The sequence below is a fragment of the Podarcis muralis genome, chromosome 13 (assembly GCF_964188315.1).
Source record: "Podarcis muralis chromosome 13, rPodMur119.hap1.1, whole genome shotgun sequence".
NCBI lineage: Eukaryota > Metazoa > Chordata > Lepidosauria > Squamata > Lacertidae > Podarcis > Podarcis muralis.
In genome coordinates, this window is record NC_135667.1 from 26,843,604 (window position 1) to 26,860,727 (window position 17,124).

The following is a 17,124-nucleotide window of genomic DNA, read 5'->3' on the forward strand; positions in this document are numbered from 1 at the left end:
TGGGAGCCAGGATTAGCATGGTTCCCAGTTAACAATAAACTCAATATGCCATAAATTCTATGAAATGTTCTTTCTATTCATGATGCTTGGTCACAAATATGTGCAAATGAGAAACTATTATGCATACTGTGCATATGCTATTTTGTGCCACCAACATTTCTCATAAAGTGAAATTAGATGTAAATGTTGAGGTTTTTTATCAAATGAACCCATTTCAATCAAGGTTTAGGCCTGGTTTTGGCACAGGAACTGCTTTGATCACCCTATATGATGACCTCTGTCAGGAGAGAGATAGGGGAAATGTGTCTCTGTTAATTCTCATTGACCTCTCAGTGGCCTTCAATACCATCAACCATGATATCCTTCTGGAGTGGCTGTCCGAGTTAGGAGTGGATGACAGTATCAGTTTGCATTTCTTAGTACAGAAAGTATTGATCTGATGTGTAGAGATCTTTCCTGTTCTAATTAATTCAAGAGGCTTCTGGAAGCTTCTCAGTGTGAAAGAAACAAGCAGAAGGTTCCTGATGTTTGGGTTACTCCTTCAGAGAAGCTGAGCTTCAACTGGCTTCAACTGGTTCTGTTATCTCTTTCTGTCAAGGTCATGCTTTGGATGTTTGGGTGAAGTGTGTGATAGAACACACAAACTCTCACATATACAACCAGCCACATGTACATATTTTCATTCATCCTATGAAGACTATGCAATCTCATTGATGCAATTGTTTCTCCCGCACTTGTCATATTTCATAGTGATCACTCATTGTACATTTTTTTATGCTGCCCAGCAAACTAGAAGAAATGTTTTACTTTTGTAGCACAAAGATACAGTTTGACAAAGATTAATAATCTCCCACTGCCACATCTTATTTATTTGTAGGCCACCTCACAGGCTATAGCCCTCCCAAAGCAGATATATATATATATACGGTAAGTCACAGGATCATCATTCTTCTAAATTGTTTGCAGCACAATCCACTTAGCAAGGCTTCTTGTCGGCACACCCAATGACCTTTCTTTTACCCATCCACCTTTTGTGATCCAAACTGGATAACTGGAATCACTGACATTCATCGCCGCCACCTGGTTGAACTCCTGGAAAACGAGAACAGAGTAGTCAAAATACCATTGATGTTGAACAGTTCCAATGAAACTTATAGCCCAAATGATTAAAAAATGGAAAGGATTCTTCCAACTATCAAGTCCTGGGAAGTACAACAGATTTACTTCATAACATATATCTAGAACAAACCTGTGGACTCAGACACTGTGACCCAGAATTCTCTCCCCATGCTAAACATCAGTGACTCATCATAGCATTGCCTTTTAGCACTTCCACACCTTGCATTAGAGTCATATTGCAAGCACCATACATCAAGTTTTCAGCACCCATGGAGATTGGGCTTTTTCCAGATCCATTCCCGTTTGATCAACTAACGTCTACTGAATGCTCCGTACGCACTGTACAATGTCAACTCATTTCTGCAAATGTTAGTCATGTTCAGAGTAGACCCACTGAAATTAATGGGCATGGCTAATTTCAGTGGGTATACTCAGAGTACATGTTAGTGGGATATGACCCACTGCACTTCTGGGTGCATTTATACATAAAATCTTGAACAATGAAGAGAGTTTTGGCACTGTTAGCAAAAAACCATAGCCCACAAACAATCATGTCACCACAAGGGCGAAATTGCATGCCATGGTGACAGGTCCGCAATAAAACAAAGGAATAGGGGTGCCATCTGAAGTATCAAATGGGCAGGCAAGCAGGGCTTGCTAAATCAAACTAAAATTTCAGTCAGCTAGCAGCATTTTCTGGTCTTGACTGTGTGCCAAAATGTGACAGGCAGTGAGCCACATATACCTGAATTGGGTGGAAGTCAACCTATTCTTTTCTTTGATTTGGAGTCTGGTTGGAGGGTGTGACTTAACGACGCATCACACTTCTTTCTTTGATTTAGCAACCAAAATATCTACCTCAACACCCTTTGAAACACAATACAACATCAAACATTAAAAACTTCCTTGAACAGGGCTGCCTTCAGGTGTTATCTAAACTTAGTAGCACACTACCATTAGCATCATCTTACTTGTGTCAGCGCAGTAGCTCCACTTCTTGCCCTTATCATAGTTGCCTGTTGTTGCACACCAGAACCTGCCATGATCAGAATCCTCATTGGTGCAGGTAAAGAATTTCCGGCCCTTGTAGGTGAAGGGGAAGACACAGGCCTGGCCATTGGAGTTCCCTTCATATTCTACAGATGCAGGGAATACAAAAATAAGAAGGATCAAAAAGGAAAAAGTGTTTTAAAATTATGTATTGAAGAAGTGGACAAAGGCCAATCACTCAGGGACTGAGCAACCTTTCTAGGGTTGCCATATGTCCTCTTTTTCTAGGACATGTCCTCTTTTTCAAGATTAAAATTTCTGTCCTGGCAGATTTTTAAAATTTGGCAAAATGTCCAGGTTTTTTTGGTTTGGTTTTTTTGTTTACAGTAACCCAGGAATTTTTTTATAGTGCATTAGACTCAGATTTAAGGCACCCAGCTAAGCTAGGCTGCAGCAGAGAGTCACAACAGAGCAGAATTTTAAACTAGCTATATACTGTATAAATCCCTTCTTTTGTGGCTGAACTAAAAGGACACTGGCTCAGCTACAAGATCTTGGAGAAGGAGTCTGGGAGAGCAACAGTTAACATCCCCCTGCCCTTAAGGAGAGTCCGTATGTACACGTCAAATAGTTTAATAAATTGTTCTGTGCACATTTATGTTCACAAAGATGTGGACATGAGCTGAAATACTTACATGTGCCAAGTGAGGTAGCAATATGTATTATTATTATTATTATTTTGTTGTTGAAAGTTAAGAACATTGCTACTAGCAATATATCACAGCTTCTATAGCCTATATATAGTAGGGTATTTAAAATGAGAGTTGTCATAGCGATCGGTAGCTAAAAGTAGAAGTTGGCAAATGTGTCCTCTTTTTTGCTCTTCAAAATATGGCAACCCTAAAAGCTCAGACTATACTTTTGATTTCCATAATCGACTTCAAATGGTGGGTAGTGTTTTCGTTTAAACTATATGTAAATTCTCAGGTGGCGTGTCCATATTTGGTTCCAAGCCAACATTTCCCCAAGCATTTCTATCCCATGTTCTGTTTTCAGTCCTTTTTGTTCAGATGTTGCATGAGTCTACAAAACAATCAGATTGCAGCCCCCGTTATTTCCTCCTTAGGGGTAGGAGGAGACCACCAGTGCCCCCTATTCACCGAGAAGCCACTATAGAGGCAGCATTGAGGAGGCTGCCGAAGAGAGAGCAGATCTAGCCTCCAAGGAGCGCACCGCAGACATTGCTGCCCCTGGGGTGGCAGCAATGGACAGCATATTCATTGGAAGCTAGATTTCCTGCCCCTCTGGATCCTGCCACCTGAGGCAGTCACTTCAGCTTCCTTCATGGGTGGGCTAGTCCTGGCCTGGGTACAAGTACAGCACAAGCAATGGGGCTTCTGTAAATTGAAAATAAGGCCTAGTGATGGTTCAAAATTAATGGTGAACTTAAAGATACTTCATATGCAGATATAATATTATTATTATTATCCTTATTAGGGTTTTTTTGCCCCAATCAATCCCATATAGCAATCCCTAGTACAGTGGTACCTCGGGTTACATACGCTTCAGGTTACCCACTCCGCTAACCCAGAAATAGTGCTTCAGGTTAAGAACTTTGCTTCAGGATAAGAACAGAAATCGGGCTCCGGCGGCGCGGCAGCAGCGGGAGGCCCCATTAGCTAAAGTGGTGCTTCAGGTTAAGAACAGTTTCAGGTTAAGAACAGACCTCTGGAACGAATTAAGTACTTAACCTGAGGTACCACTGTAAACCACTGTTTTACATCTATACCAAACTTCCATGGAATAAGTTCCCTTATTCCTGAAAATAGTTGACAAGTTTCCTGCCACAACATGGCCTACCTTGAAGGGAACATGCCTTCCATTTACTGTCTTTGTCATAGTTCGCAGTTGTGGCACACCACAGCGTGTTATCTCCAGATCCATCCATGGTGCAGGCAGAGTAGGATTTCCCTTTGAAAACGAAGGGGAAGGTGCAAGGGCGTGGTTCTGAGGAAGAAATAAAAGGTTTGGGAATTGAAAAACTACATTAAGAGGGATTAGTGGGAAATGCACGGTAAGAAGAAAGCTGACTCAAGGTCCATATGCAATAGTTTTGCTGTTTCCAGACTCATGAGCACATGAGCCAGCATTGAAGGCAGAAGACCAAACTCTAGATGCATCCGAAAGTATTACCAAAATCATATCTTGAATGTACATCCTACACACCCCTGATTTTTCTCCATAAATGTACACCATGTAGGCTCCCACCAATGTGAATATTTAATTCTGAATAAAATTGCCAAAGAGGAGAAGATGTTTCCAGTCCATCACACAAAACAACCTTGTCTCTCTTCTGACCCACCCACCTCCTCTTATATGTTCCCCAATGGTAAAACAAAGGTATCTGACTTTTCTCTCTGGATTTCACCCCCTACCTGAAGGATTGCAGTAAGTCCATTTGGGGTTTGTATCGTAATTGCTGGTGAGGGAGCACCAGAGCTTTCCAGTAGATGCCCCACTTGTTGTGCATAATGAGTAGGATTTGCCTTTGTAGATGAAAGGAAAGACGCACGGCCCCTGAGAATTGGCAGAAAGTCCTGCAGAAAGGTGGAGACAGAGGGATGGTCATCTCATACAACAGGGGTTCCCTAATCCTGTCATTAATGTCCTATTTCCTATCCATTTTCTCTGTCCCACAACACATTCAAAATTACCAAACTAGAGACTAGATATTAAAAGCAGACTTGTAAATCAGCACTAATTCCTCTAGAAAGGTTCAGTAATTCTATGCCAGCCCCCTTTCTGTGGGCACAGTGAATTTGCTACATTTCTTGAGTTATTTTGCTCTACTCACACGATTCTCTGGTATTCATTGTGATCAAGAATATTTGCTTTAAAATATGAAACAGTGAAAAAAGGGCTCTGATGACTAATACATATTGATTGGTGGTTGAATTTTATTTTTATTTTATTTTCTGGTGTTGGTTTGAACCATGTTCACCTATTTCAAAAGATTGTATTTGTTTTGAACATTTTCTAATGCCAATCCACCTTCTCAACTTTACTTTTAAAAATCAATAAATATTAATTTTTAAGAATAATATTTGGGTTGATCTATGGGAGAGAGGGAGGATTGTGTCTTTGGTCAGCCCCCTCCATCTCCATGACATGAGTCACAAGACGTAGGGTGGATCTACACACAGGGGGGGAAATGCTATAAATAAGTAATAAATCAAATCATTATAACAAAAGAAAAAACATTATTTAAAACTGGATAGAAAAGTTTTGTGCTCTACAGTGCCATCTGGTGTTGGATGTTTATAACACATTTAAAACGCGGGGTTTTTGCTAATGTAGCTGAGTCCTATAATATTCCTTTTTCTATAACTTCTATCGTACCACTTATTCTCATATAAGCTCACAAAGCTATTATATACTGTGCACCAAGCCATTATATCATGTGTGACTAGTGGTTCATCTAACTAATCCTTTTTTCACTGTTCTGAAGACTATTTACTCAGTTCTCTATGGTCCTATCCAAACCTGTCATTTCAGATGTGTTGGCCTGAACCTAGAACTGTGCTCATGAATTCTAAGAATAAGCAAACTTTTCATAAGAAGATAGAAAGCTGACATAGGCTGGATCAACACACAGGGGGGGAACGCTATAAGTAAGTCATAAATTAAATCGTTATAACAAAAGAAAAGAAACTCTATGTGAAATTGCACAGATAAAGTTTTGTGCTCTACAGAGCCAACTGGTGTCACATGTTTATAACGTAGTTATAGCGTTGTAACATGAGTAATGTTACAACGCCATAACTGAGTCAGACGCTAGATCCATCTAGCTTAGTGTTATCTATTCTGACTGGCAAGGACTCTCTTCCAGCCCTACCTGGAGATTCTGGGGAATGAAATTTTGATGTTTTGCATGCAAAGCAAGTGCTCTCAACGTGGGGCCTTCCAGGTGTTTCACATCAGTCTGTCCCCAACAAGTATGGCTACTGGTCAGTGGTGATGGGAACTGCAGTTTAAAATGTCTGGAGGGCACCGGATTGGGGAATACTGAACTTCCCTCTCACTCTCCTTGGCCTACAAAGTGCCTTGACTAATTATTCACCCAGCCAACCACTCCTGTTATTCCAGGCCCCTGCATTATGCTCACTGGTATCGGCACAGTAGCTCCATTTCTCGTCCTTGTCATAGCTCCCTGTTGTCGCACACCAGAAGTTCCCTTTCTGCGAATCTAGATTGGTGCAGGTATAGAAGGTTTGGTTCTTGTACGCATAGGGGAAGACACAGGCTCGTCCACCATCATTACCTCCATACTCTAGACCCAAAGAGAGTAAGATTATATGCATTGAAACATACTAGTGATGATCACAAAATACAAAAAAACAAAACAAAATGGTGAACAAGTCACATATATTCAGGTAGGTAGCCGTGTTGGTCTGACGCAGTCGAAATATATTAAAAAATAAAAAAATTGTCCAGTGGCACCTTACGAGATCAACTACAGTGATACCTCGCAAGACGAATGCCTCGCAAGACGGAAAATTTGCAAGACGAAAGGGTTTTTTGTTTTTTGAGCTGCTTCGCAAGACGATTTTCCCTATGGGCCTGCTTCGCAAGATGGAAACGTCTTGCAAGTTTGTTTCCTTTTTCTTAACACTGTTAATACAGTTGTGACTTGACTTTGAGGAGCAACTCATAGCACGCAGTGTGGTAGCCTTTTTTGAGGTTTTAAAGACTTTGGTGATTTTTGAAGCTTTTCCAAAACTTTCCCGACACCGTGCTTCGCAAGACGAAAAAAATCGCAAGACGACAAAACTCGCGGAACGAATTAATTTCGTCTTGCGAGGCACCACTGTAAGTTTGTTCTTGGTATTTTGTGTGCATGCACACTGGTATTTCGTGTGCATGCACACTTCTTCAGATACCATATAGATACCATAAGTCACATATATATAAACCTTGCCAGGGATCTCCTTTGCAAAAACTTAGAAAGATAGCTACAAACCAAGGACAAAGGAATTGGTCAGGAGCCTGTGAGAGCAGGTGGCAATTACTCAATTGACAATAATGTTAAAGAAACAAGAAAGTATAAAGAAAGATTAAGTGCATGAGTTCAGTTATACTAGATATAAAACAAGACATGAAGATAGCTGGCATTTATGCCAATGTAATATCAGTAATGTTAGAAAAGATGACATGTGACTTTTATGGTCTATGCAGTCTTTATCAATTATTAGTAGGAAATATTTGTACAAAAGTGCCTCTTAGGTACATAGTTTGAACCATATTTTCAACTTAACATACTGGTGATGTGTTTCATTTCTTCAGAGATCTTGTTGCTTGAAGCAACTTTTCACTGATCCTTGGAAGGAGATTTGTAATAGTTCGGGTATAAGGAAGATAAAGCCATGGTTTTCCCAGTAGTGATGTATGGAAGTGAGAGCTGGACCATAAAGAAGGCTGATCGCCGAAGAATTTATGCTTTTGAATTATGGTGCTGGAGAAGACTCTTGAGAGTCCCATGGACTGCAAGAAGATCAAACGTATCCATTCTTAAGGAAATCAGCCCTGAGTGCTCACTGGAAGGACAGATCGTCAAGCTGAGGCTCCAATACTTTGGCCACCTCATGAGAAGAGAAGACTCCCTGGAAAAGACACTGATGCTGGGAAAGATGGAGGGCACAAGGAGAAGGGGGCGACAGAGGACGAGATGGTTGGATAGTGTTTTCGAGGTTACCAGCATGAGTTTGACCAAACTGCGGGAGGTAGTGGAGGACAGAGGTGCCTGGCGTGCTCTGGTCCATGGGGTCACGAAGAGTCAGACATGACTAAACGACTAAACAACAACATAAAAGCTACTGATGGTAGTCCCAAACCTGTTTAAGAGCACAGAAAGAGTTCAGCTGCATCAGACCAAAGGCCCATCTAATCCAACATTTTGTTTCCATGATGTCCAATCAGATGCCTATGGAAAGCCCACATCTAGCTTTAAAGTTCATGAGGAGGATCTGTTTACTTTATTTCAGTAAAATGGCTATGCATATGGGTGACATAGGAAACCAGAAATAGAAGAAAATACAGGTCACCTTTAGGGGAACATGCTTTCCATTGTAACATGTTTTTTGTGCCATGGTCAGTCGATGTGGCACACCACAGCTCATGATGGTCATCCTTGGTGCAAGAGGAATAGGATTTATTCTTGTAAATAAATGGGAAGACACAGGGATGATCAACTGAAATGGAAACAGGGGACAAAGGTGTAAGAATAAGAACTACAATTCATTAACTGGAAACAGTGTAGTTTTCATCCATGCATGTGCAACAGCTGTCTCGATTTCCACTTACTCAGCATTCAGTTTTCTAGTCATAATTGAAGCTGGTTTAAGAAAATCACACACCAAACAGCAGTATTTGTCAAGAAACTACAGCATCAGTATGGATAGTGGCTAATATCTTGTGAATGTGGCTTCAAAAACTAGCAGCGAGCAAGCAGTGGATGCAGAGCAAGCCACTGCTTCTCATGCTGTCTCCTGTGGTGAGCTGACATTCCCCCCTCCCCAGTGTGCCACAGACTGGTACCATATGTAGCCGCTGGAGCATCCCACCCAACCTGGGCTGTGGAAGAGGCACTTGGGGACCAGCAGCCATGCTTTCTTAGTCTATGTCTGAGTGCTTATTTGTTTGTTTATTTTGCCCAGCAGTTTCCCAGGAAAACCCCATCTTTACCACTAAATCGGATCAAATGGCAATTTGGGTTTTCCATGGATTGCCATTTGCTCCAATTCAGCGGTAAAGAGTGGGTTTTCAGGGGTGCCAGGTCCAAAAATAAGCAGTCAGATGCGTACCTGAAAATCCCAGAGCTGTGCCTAGAAATGTAGAGCAAAGGTAAGTATGGGTGAGCCTATTATTATTATTATTATTATTATTATTATTATTATTATTAATACCTCACTCATCTTGCTGGGTTTCCCCAGCAACTCTGGGTGGCTAACATCACATACTAAAAAATCAAACATTAAAAACTTCCCTAATGGTGAAAACTTCCCTTCAAGGGAGCTGTTCATGTTGAGTTCCAGCAGCTCTTTTTCTAGAAAAAGTAGCACTGGTAAGCCCATTAACTCAGTGGAGCTTACTGATGGGAGGACAGACTGTAAGTCATCTTTTCCCCACTAAGACAGGACCATAGCTAAACAGAAGTTGATGCAAGTGATGGCTAGCTGTAAGAGATCCTTTGAAAGCAGAGATCAATGATCCACTAGCCTCGTTAAGATGAATCAGAAACAATTCATGGAATATTTCTTACCCGTAGCTTCAGTCAACAATGGTAAGAGACCACAGGTGAACAAGAGGAATGCTATGACGGAGCCCATCTCTTCTCTAAGGGACTCTGACAGGCATGAGGCGGGTATTCTTTTTATAAGCCCCACTTAGACCTTTCCTTCCTTCAGCTACAGTTGTCTGATGTTTGCACAATCACAAGAAATGGCAGGTGTTTGTATTTCCCAACAGCAGCTCAGTGTGCCTGATCATTTTTTGTTTCCTCTTTGTACACAGTGATAAGAACAAAGGGAAGTGGGCCTTATCTTGCAATGAGTAAATAAGGAGGCTTCCTTAGAAAAGGATGACCTTTTCGCTGACAAGTATAGTGAGGAAATAATTACACTGTTTGAAGGAAGGGACGGTTTAGCTCTGTCGCAATATAGATTGCAATATAGATTGCCTGAGCAGCTTTGGCTTTAGATTCCAATAAAGATTGCTTGAGCAGGTTTGGCTTGTGACACTGGTCAAGTAAAGAATAAGAGAAGCCACGTAGGCCCAAAAGACAGGGAAATGGGTGAGGAACGTGCTTAACGTGATTATCCTCCTAAGGTGTACCTATAGGTTGGCAATTGGTGATTGGTGGAAGGAAGGTGTACCTATAGGTTGGCAATTGGTGATTGGTGGAAGGAAGGCGTATCTATAGGTTGGCAATTGGTGATTGGTGGAAGGAAGGTGTATCTATAGGTTGGCAATTGGTGATTGGTGGAGAAATGTGTACCTACAGTATAAGAATGCCTGCCAAATGCCATGTATTTACAGCCAGTTTTCAGGAGCTATCCTGCTGGTTGTCTCTGTGTACAGATTATCTCTGTGCACAGATTTCAATAAACTCTTTTTCTCCAAAGAAGATTTTGCTTTCCTGGTACTTTTGTTCCCTCCAAGGTCCGGGGATGGCGAGGCTGATGGATCCCTAGGTAAATAAGGCTTCATTTCAATTATGTAAAATTAATAACATTTGTAAATTACATAAATTATATAGCAGACAAATAAGACAAATAATTTCATATTCGGCAAAAACTAAACCACAACAGATGGAAACAAGATGACCTTGACAGGTCAGAATAGAAATTGCTTGTTCTTACATCCCTAAGCAGGGGTAGGGAAGCTCAGGCCTGGCCTCCAGGGACCCAGCTATACAGCTGCAAATAAAATGTTTTAAGTGTGTTTTAAGTGTAATATACAGTGTGACATTAGAGGGCAATGATGAGCCTTATTGAAAATTCAATGTATTTTTTTAAAAATGCTTTTTAAAAAGCATTTTCAGAACGGTTTTTATATGTGTCTAGATTCCACCCAGGTCTCTCTCTCTGGCCCTCAGGATGTTCCTTAAGTCATACACCCTGCCGAGGCTTGAACGCTCCTTGAGTGTTTTGGCCTGGGCTGGATCTACATTGATCTGTAAAAATGTTATTAAATATGACGTTATATCATTCTCAATGCAATTTTCTATTGTTGAAGGCTCACTGCTCTACAGTGCCTTCTGGTGTCACATTTTATTAACACATTTTTAACATTATAAACAACCAGTGTAGATCTGTCGCTGGCTGGAATGTGTCATTGAACTCTGATAATACCTCTTGCTTGCCAGAGTGGAGGAAAGAAAGGGGTGCTTGAATATTTATAGAACCTAGTCCACTCTATAAAAGTAAAAATTACAATAATTGCTGCTTGTGCTTTTGCCTCTGGCCCTGCCCACCAAGGGCATGTGGCCCCCAAAGTTTACCCAGAAGGGAATGTGGCCCTTGCATTACAAAGTGTTCCCCATCTCTGTGATACGGAGCTGATTTAGTGAAGATGGGAGAAGATTCTGATGATAAGAGATGGTGAACCTAGCTTATCATACTGAGTTTGCACAACCTCTAACTTCTTCTTTCAAGTCTTTAGATAGCAATCAACACATGGCATGTTCTGCCATGTAAGGCTCGTAGCTTGGCCTGGTGCAATGATGTTCTGTATCTGCCGAAGCATGAGTCATTTCTCTTGATAATTTAACAGCAACAGAGCAGTCTCTGAGTTGTTCTATGTTTGTGTTGTGTAAAATTGGTTATCAAAATTTTACAGCACTCACATAATATACAGCCTCTCCAAGTGTCCCTATTTTCCAGGGACAGTCCCAAATTTACAGAAACTGTCCTGGTTTCTGGTTTCATCCCAGAATGTCCCTATTTTCCTTAGGACACCCCTATTTTCATCAAAAAAAAATGTTGAAGTGTATGGTAGGACACCCCAATTTTCATTGGAGAAATGTTGGGAGGGTAGAGTTATGCGACCCCCCCCCCCGGCCAAGAAGATAGGTAACTACAGTGGTACCTTGGGTTACATACGCTTCAGGTTAGAGACGCTTCAGGTTACAGACTCCGCTAACCCAGAAATATTACCTCAGGGTTAAGAACTTTGCTTCAGGATGAGAACAGAAATTGTGCAGCAGCAGCGCAGCAGCAGCAGGAGGCTCCATTAGCTAAAGTGGTGCATCAGGTTTCAGTTTCAGGTTAAGAACAGACCTCCAGAACGAATTAAGTTCTTAACCCGAGGTTAAGAAGTTTCTTAATGTTTACTGTTTGACTATGTTTGTATATATGTTGGAAGCCACCAAGAGTGGCTGGAGCAACCCAGTCAGATGGGCAGGGTATAAAAAATAAAATTATTATTATTATTATGGAATAAAGGTAAAGGTACAGGTACCCCTGCCTGTACGGGCCAGTCTTGACAGACTCTAGGGTTGTGCGCCCATCTCACTCAAGAGGCCGGGGGCCAGCGCTGTCCGCAGACACTTCCGGGTCACGTGGCCAGCGTGACATCGCTGCTCTGGCGAGCCAGAGCCGCACACGGAAACGCCGTTTACCTTCCCGCTAGTAAGCGGTCCCTATTTATCTACTATGCTTTGTTTGCTGTGCAAAATCAACAAGGTAATGGAAGGTGATAATATGCAAATGATCAGCTTAAGGCAAGGCAGGGATATGGATCAGTGGGAGAGTTTGTCAGGGTGCGATATACCATGGTAAGCAGGAACAGATATTCAGACCGCAAAAGGGGGAAAGTTAAAGTCCATTGTATGGAGTACAAAGCAATGAAGTATTGTTGCATATACAGTGGTACCTCTAGTTAAGAACTTAATTCATTCAAGAGGTCTGTTTTTAACCTGAAACGGTTCTTAATTAGAGGTGTGCTTTCGCTAATGGGGCCTCTTGCTGCTGCTGCGCTGCCAGGACACGATTTCCGTACTCATCCTGGGGCAAAGTTCTCAACTGGAGGTAACTCTTCCAGGTTAGTGGAGTTTTGTAACCTGAGGTGTTTGTAACTCGAGGTACCGCTGTAATTGCAAACTGATTGGAGAGGGATCCACAATGATTTATTATTGCAGTGGGGCTATCCACATGCTTATTTGAAAAGCCAGCAAACTGCTATTGACCACAGCAGCAAAGTACTGCTTGGTAGTGCTTTTCCTCATCACTATTTTTTTCCATATAGTTTAATGAGGCACAGTCTTTGCTTCTCCTGGTAGCTCAGTTTTTAGAACCATGGGCTGATCTTGCCAAAAGTTAGCACTGGGCATCTTTATAAACAATTCTTTAGAAACAGGTTATATTTGTCTCTAGCTTTAGTCTCCATCTCAGAAACAGGAAACCTCTTATCATCATTTTGCATCTTTCAAACAGGATGCTTTTTAAAATCGCTTCAACCCCATTGTGGAATAATTGCCTTCCAAGCTGACCTGACATGAGCAACAATTTTACTCTGAATATGTGTTTAGCTTTATGCTTTATGTGACCCCACAGTGAAAAAACAAAAACAAAGACATTTTATACAGTATCATGCTGTGTAGGTAGCAGATCTGGCATGATCTAAAGAAATCATGCAATTTTTGCAAGCTCAAGGGAATGGAAGACACTAGCATAAGATGTTTGTATCTTTCACCCGCTGTTTGGTTGTTTTAACTGTATCTTGTTTTGAAACTGTTTTGTGGGTCTATGGACTGAAATAAAGATATTTAATTTGACTAGCATAAGAAGCGAAAGAGGTTGCAGAAAAAGGAGGGGGGAAACCAGAAGGAAAATGGGTGAGAACATGCGGTGGTGTCAATTGAAGTTGAGCTTTGCAGAACTATGTATATAACAGACCATATGATGATCTGCTTATTCCATTAGTGCCCTGCACTGACCAAAAAAGTCCAGGACTCACTTCATCTGAAGACGGCTGAATGTGTCATTTTGACTGCAGTGAACCACCTTTAAACAGGAATTATATCCCATGTTGTGACTGAAGTTTTGTAGGAATTTTCTTTTTGAATTGTTGCATGGCAGCCTTGTAGACGTGTACTTCATTGCTTTGTACTCCATACAATGGACTTTAACTTTCCCCCTTTTGTGGTCTGAATATCTGTTCCTGCTTACCATGGTATATCGCACCCTGACAAACTCTCCCACTGATCCATATCCCTGCCTTGCCTTAAGCTGATCATTTGCATATTATCACCTTCCATTACCTTGTTGATTTTGTACAGCAAACAAAGCATAGCTGATGCATATATTTGGCAGAACAGACAGAAAGCATCACATAGCCGTTTTCAAATGGTTGAACGGAGCCCGACAAAGGAAAGGAAGCGCTTCTGATGAACTGTTGTGTTGTTTTAGACCACATGACATTTCCTACAGGCTTTCAAACCTCAAGTAGGTTACTGAAGAGCATAAGACTCTGCCATACTGAACAGGATTGTTCTGTAGCCAGTGTGTGTGTGTGTGTGTGTGTGTGTGTGTGTGTGTGTGTGTTGATATCGCCAAAGATGGCATTCTAATCTGAGTGTCCTGATCCCAACCACGCTTAATATTTTAAAAAGTCACCCAACAAGAAGTTATCCAGAAGATCATGAGCCAGAACCTTCAAAACTATAAAGAAAGATTCCTACAAACCTAGTTTGGCCCCTGTGGGAGTGTTTCTTCAGTGGGGCTATGTGATCCAGTGCTAGGCCCCACTGTGCCTCAGAAATCAGCACACCTCTTAAGAGAGGACTGGGAGCCCATAACTGAAATCCTACAGTAGTTTAAAAATGAACTGTCAGAAGAGTGGGCCCAGGAAATCAATCCCCTTAAGAAAAAGATCGAGAAAATGAGGGGGAAACTATATGACATTAAGAAAACTGCAGAGGCAGCCTGGAACTAGGGATGAAATATAAATCTGTAATAAAAGCTGTTAATAAAGCTACCGCAGCTTCCGAATGGCTGCAGGAACTTCCTGCAGCCAATCAGAAGCCATGCCTTGTATTCCAAACAAGGTAGAACTGTACAGTGGTACCTTCGGTTACATACGCTTCAGGTTACAGACTCCGCTAACCCAGAAATAGTGCTTCAGGTTAAGAACTTTGCTTCAGGATGAGAACAGAAATCGTGCCCCGGCAGCGCGGCAGCCGCAGGAGGCCCCATTAGCTAAAGTGGTGCTTCAGGTTAAGAACAGTTTCAGGTTAAGAACAGACCTCTGGAACGAATTAAGTACTTAACCCAGGTACCACTGTATGTTGATACATAGAGAGAATAATTCTCTATTTCAGGTCAGATGTAATCCTTTTCTAAGGAAGCCTCCTTATTTACTCATTACAAGATAAGACCCACTTCTCTTTGTTCTTAGCATTGTGTAGAAAGAAGAAATAAAAAATGATCAGGCACACTGAGCTGCTGTTGGGAAATACAAACATCTGCCAACTGTAGTTGAAGGAAGGAAAGGTCTAAGTGGGGCTTATAAAAAGAATACCCGTCTCATGCCTGTCAGAGTCCCTTAGAGAAGAGATGGGCTCCGTCATGGCATTCCTCTTGCTCACCTGTGGTCTCTTACCATTGTGTTGTTGTTTTTTAAGATTTTTATTGATACAGCAAGAAAAAAGAAAAAAACACAAATACCAAATTACACACAGGAATAACCATAGACACATAATTTTCTTAGCAAACAATAAAACATATATTGGTCTTAACACTAAAGACCCAACCTCCTTCTATTCCATATTTCGATTTCATATTACTTATTGCCAATACACACTTTTATCATAATTAAACTTTTTCTTAATATATCTAATTTCTTATATCTACCTTGCAACTATTACTGAAGTTCCTCGAATGCTGCAACAGAATTTAAACTACTATATTTATTTTTCAGATATTCTTTGAAAACCTCCCATTTTGAAACAAATTCCTGTTTTGATTTATTCTTTATTTTTTCTGATAGACCATCTAATTCGGCATATTCGGTCAGCTTTTGGATCCAATCTTGTATAGAGGGGATTTCATTACTCTTCCAATTTGCTGTGATCAGAACTCTTGCTGCCACCATCACATATAAAAAGATACACTTCCTCTTTTGCAGAATATCCAAATCTGTTATTCCCAGGAGGTAGGCCTCTGGTTTTTTATTGAAACAGATCTTTAGTATTTTTTGCAGTTCTGCATGGATACTCTCCCAGAAAGCCACTCCCGACATAAGGAGGGGGTGGGGTTGCGGGCTCATGCCCCCAACATGTGCGCGGGGCTGGCTTCAGCCCCGCGCGACCTGGGCAATCCTCGGCTGGCCTGGGGGGCGTGGCCTGGGTCACTTAAGGTCGGCGCGGCCCCGGGATCTCCCCTTTTCGTCGTCGCACCAGCTGTGGTTTCCCACCCACCCACCCTCTAGGTTTTCCCTCTGACCTTGCTATGGACCTTGGTTGGTCGCCGTAAGGGGCCTGGTAGGAATTTTTCCACTTGGTTAATTGGCACTGAAGAAAACCATTTGGTTTTTTCCCCTACCTCGTAGCAAATCGTCACAACGTCCTTGGTTTGGCAGTTAGGCATTGGTAGGGGCATTATTATGCAGATAAGTTGGGGGGGAGGAGCGCCATCACCTCCCCCAAATATTTAAGGGTAGTCCGGTAAAGGCTTCCAGGGGGCGTTGCCTCGTCCGAAACCTATGGAGGCTAGGGCCTAAAGCGCCCGCCCGAGCGGTGACCCCTCGGGGTGTGCCTAGGGATGTGCATCTCAGGGGCTCCCCCTGCTGGTGTTAACCCTTTCCGGTTCTCATGCCGGATAGTCTGATAGGACCAGTGCCTAAAGCCAATACCGCTCTTACCTGTAACCAATAAAGTTGTGGCCATTTTTCGCCCATTAACCTAAAATAACGTTGTCCTGTGTCTTCATTTATTCCAACTGGTGGGAGGTGGGAATCGCCATGCAATACCTGTATCTTACTCCATATCCACCACATATGATAGAAAGTTCCTGAGTCTCCGCATCTCCAACAATTACTGGACACATTTCTATACATTTTCGAAAGTTTCCACAGTGTTAGATACCATCGGTGTTGCATTTTTTGAAAGTTCTCTCTAATCGTGTAACAATTTGTGAATTTCCAATTGATCTTCCATAAGTTTTCCCATTGGGCCATGGTTATTGAATGGCCAAATTCCTGGGACCACCTCACCATTGCCACTGTTACCTCCTCCTCCTTGACTGTCCAGCAATTCACTAGAGTTTCCAGGAGGGAGTTTTTAATTTTTTATTTTTTTTTAAGGATTTCTAAACCTCAGCATTTTTTTTATTTACCAATGCAAATAACTTACAAGAAATGAGAGCAGACAAACAGAGCATTTGTCCCACTGTTGGTTTAAGGAGAAGTTGCACTCATGGTCTCAGTTTGACCACTTGATCAGGTCAATGCCATGGCCAA

The 17,124-nt window shown here is 41.7% G+C and overlaps 1 protein-coding gene across 1 annotated transcript; it reads right to left on the minus strand.

Moving 5' to 3' along the window:
• Positions 1-843: 843 nt before the first annotated feature.
• On the minus strand, positions 844-9,562 carry ELSPBP1 (epididymal sperm binding protein 1). The gene is made up of 7 exons (XM_028703536.2): positions 9,428-9,562; positions 8,211-8,357; positions 6,275-6,439; positions 4,545-4,706; positions 3,970-4,116; positions 2,091-2,255; positions 844-1,092 (listed from the first exon to the last, which is right to left on the minus strand). The coding sequence occupies exons 1-7, from the start codon at positions 9,492-9,494 to the stop codon at positions 1,058-1,060; spliced, it is 888 nt and encodes a 295-aa protein (XP_028559369.2). The 5' UTR covers positions 9,495-9,562; the 3' UTR covers positions 844-1,057.
• Between the last annotated feature and the right edge of the window lie 7,562 nt (positions 9,563-17,124).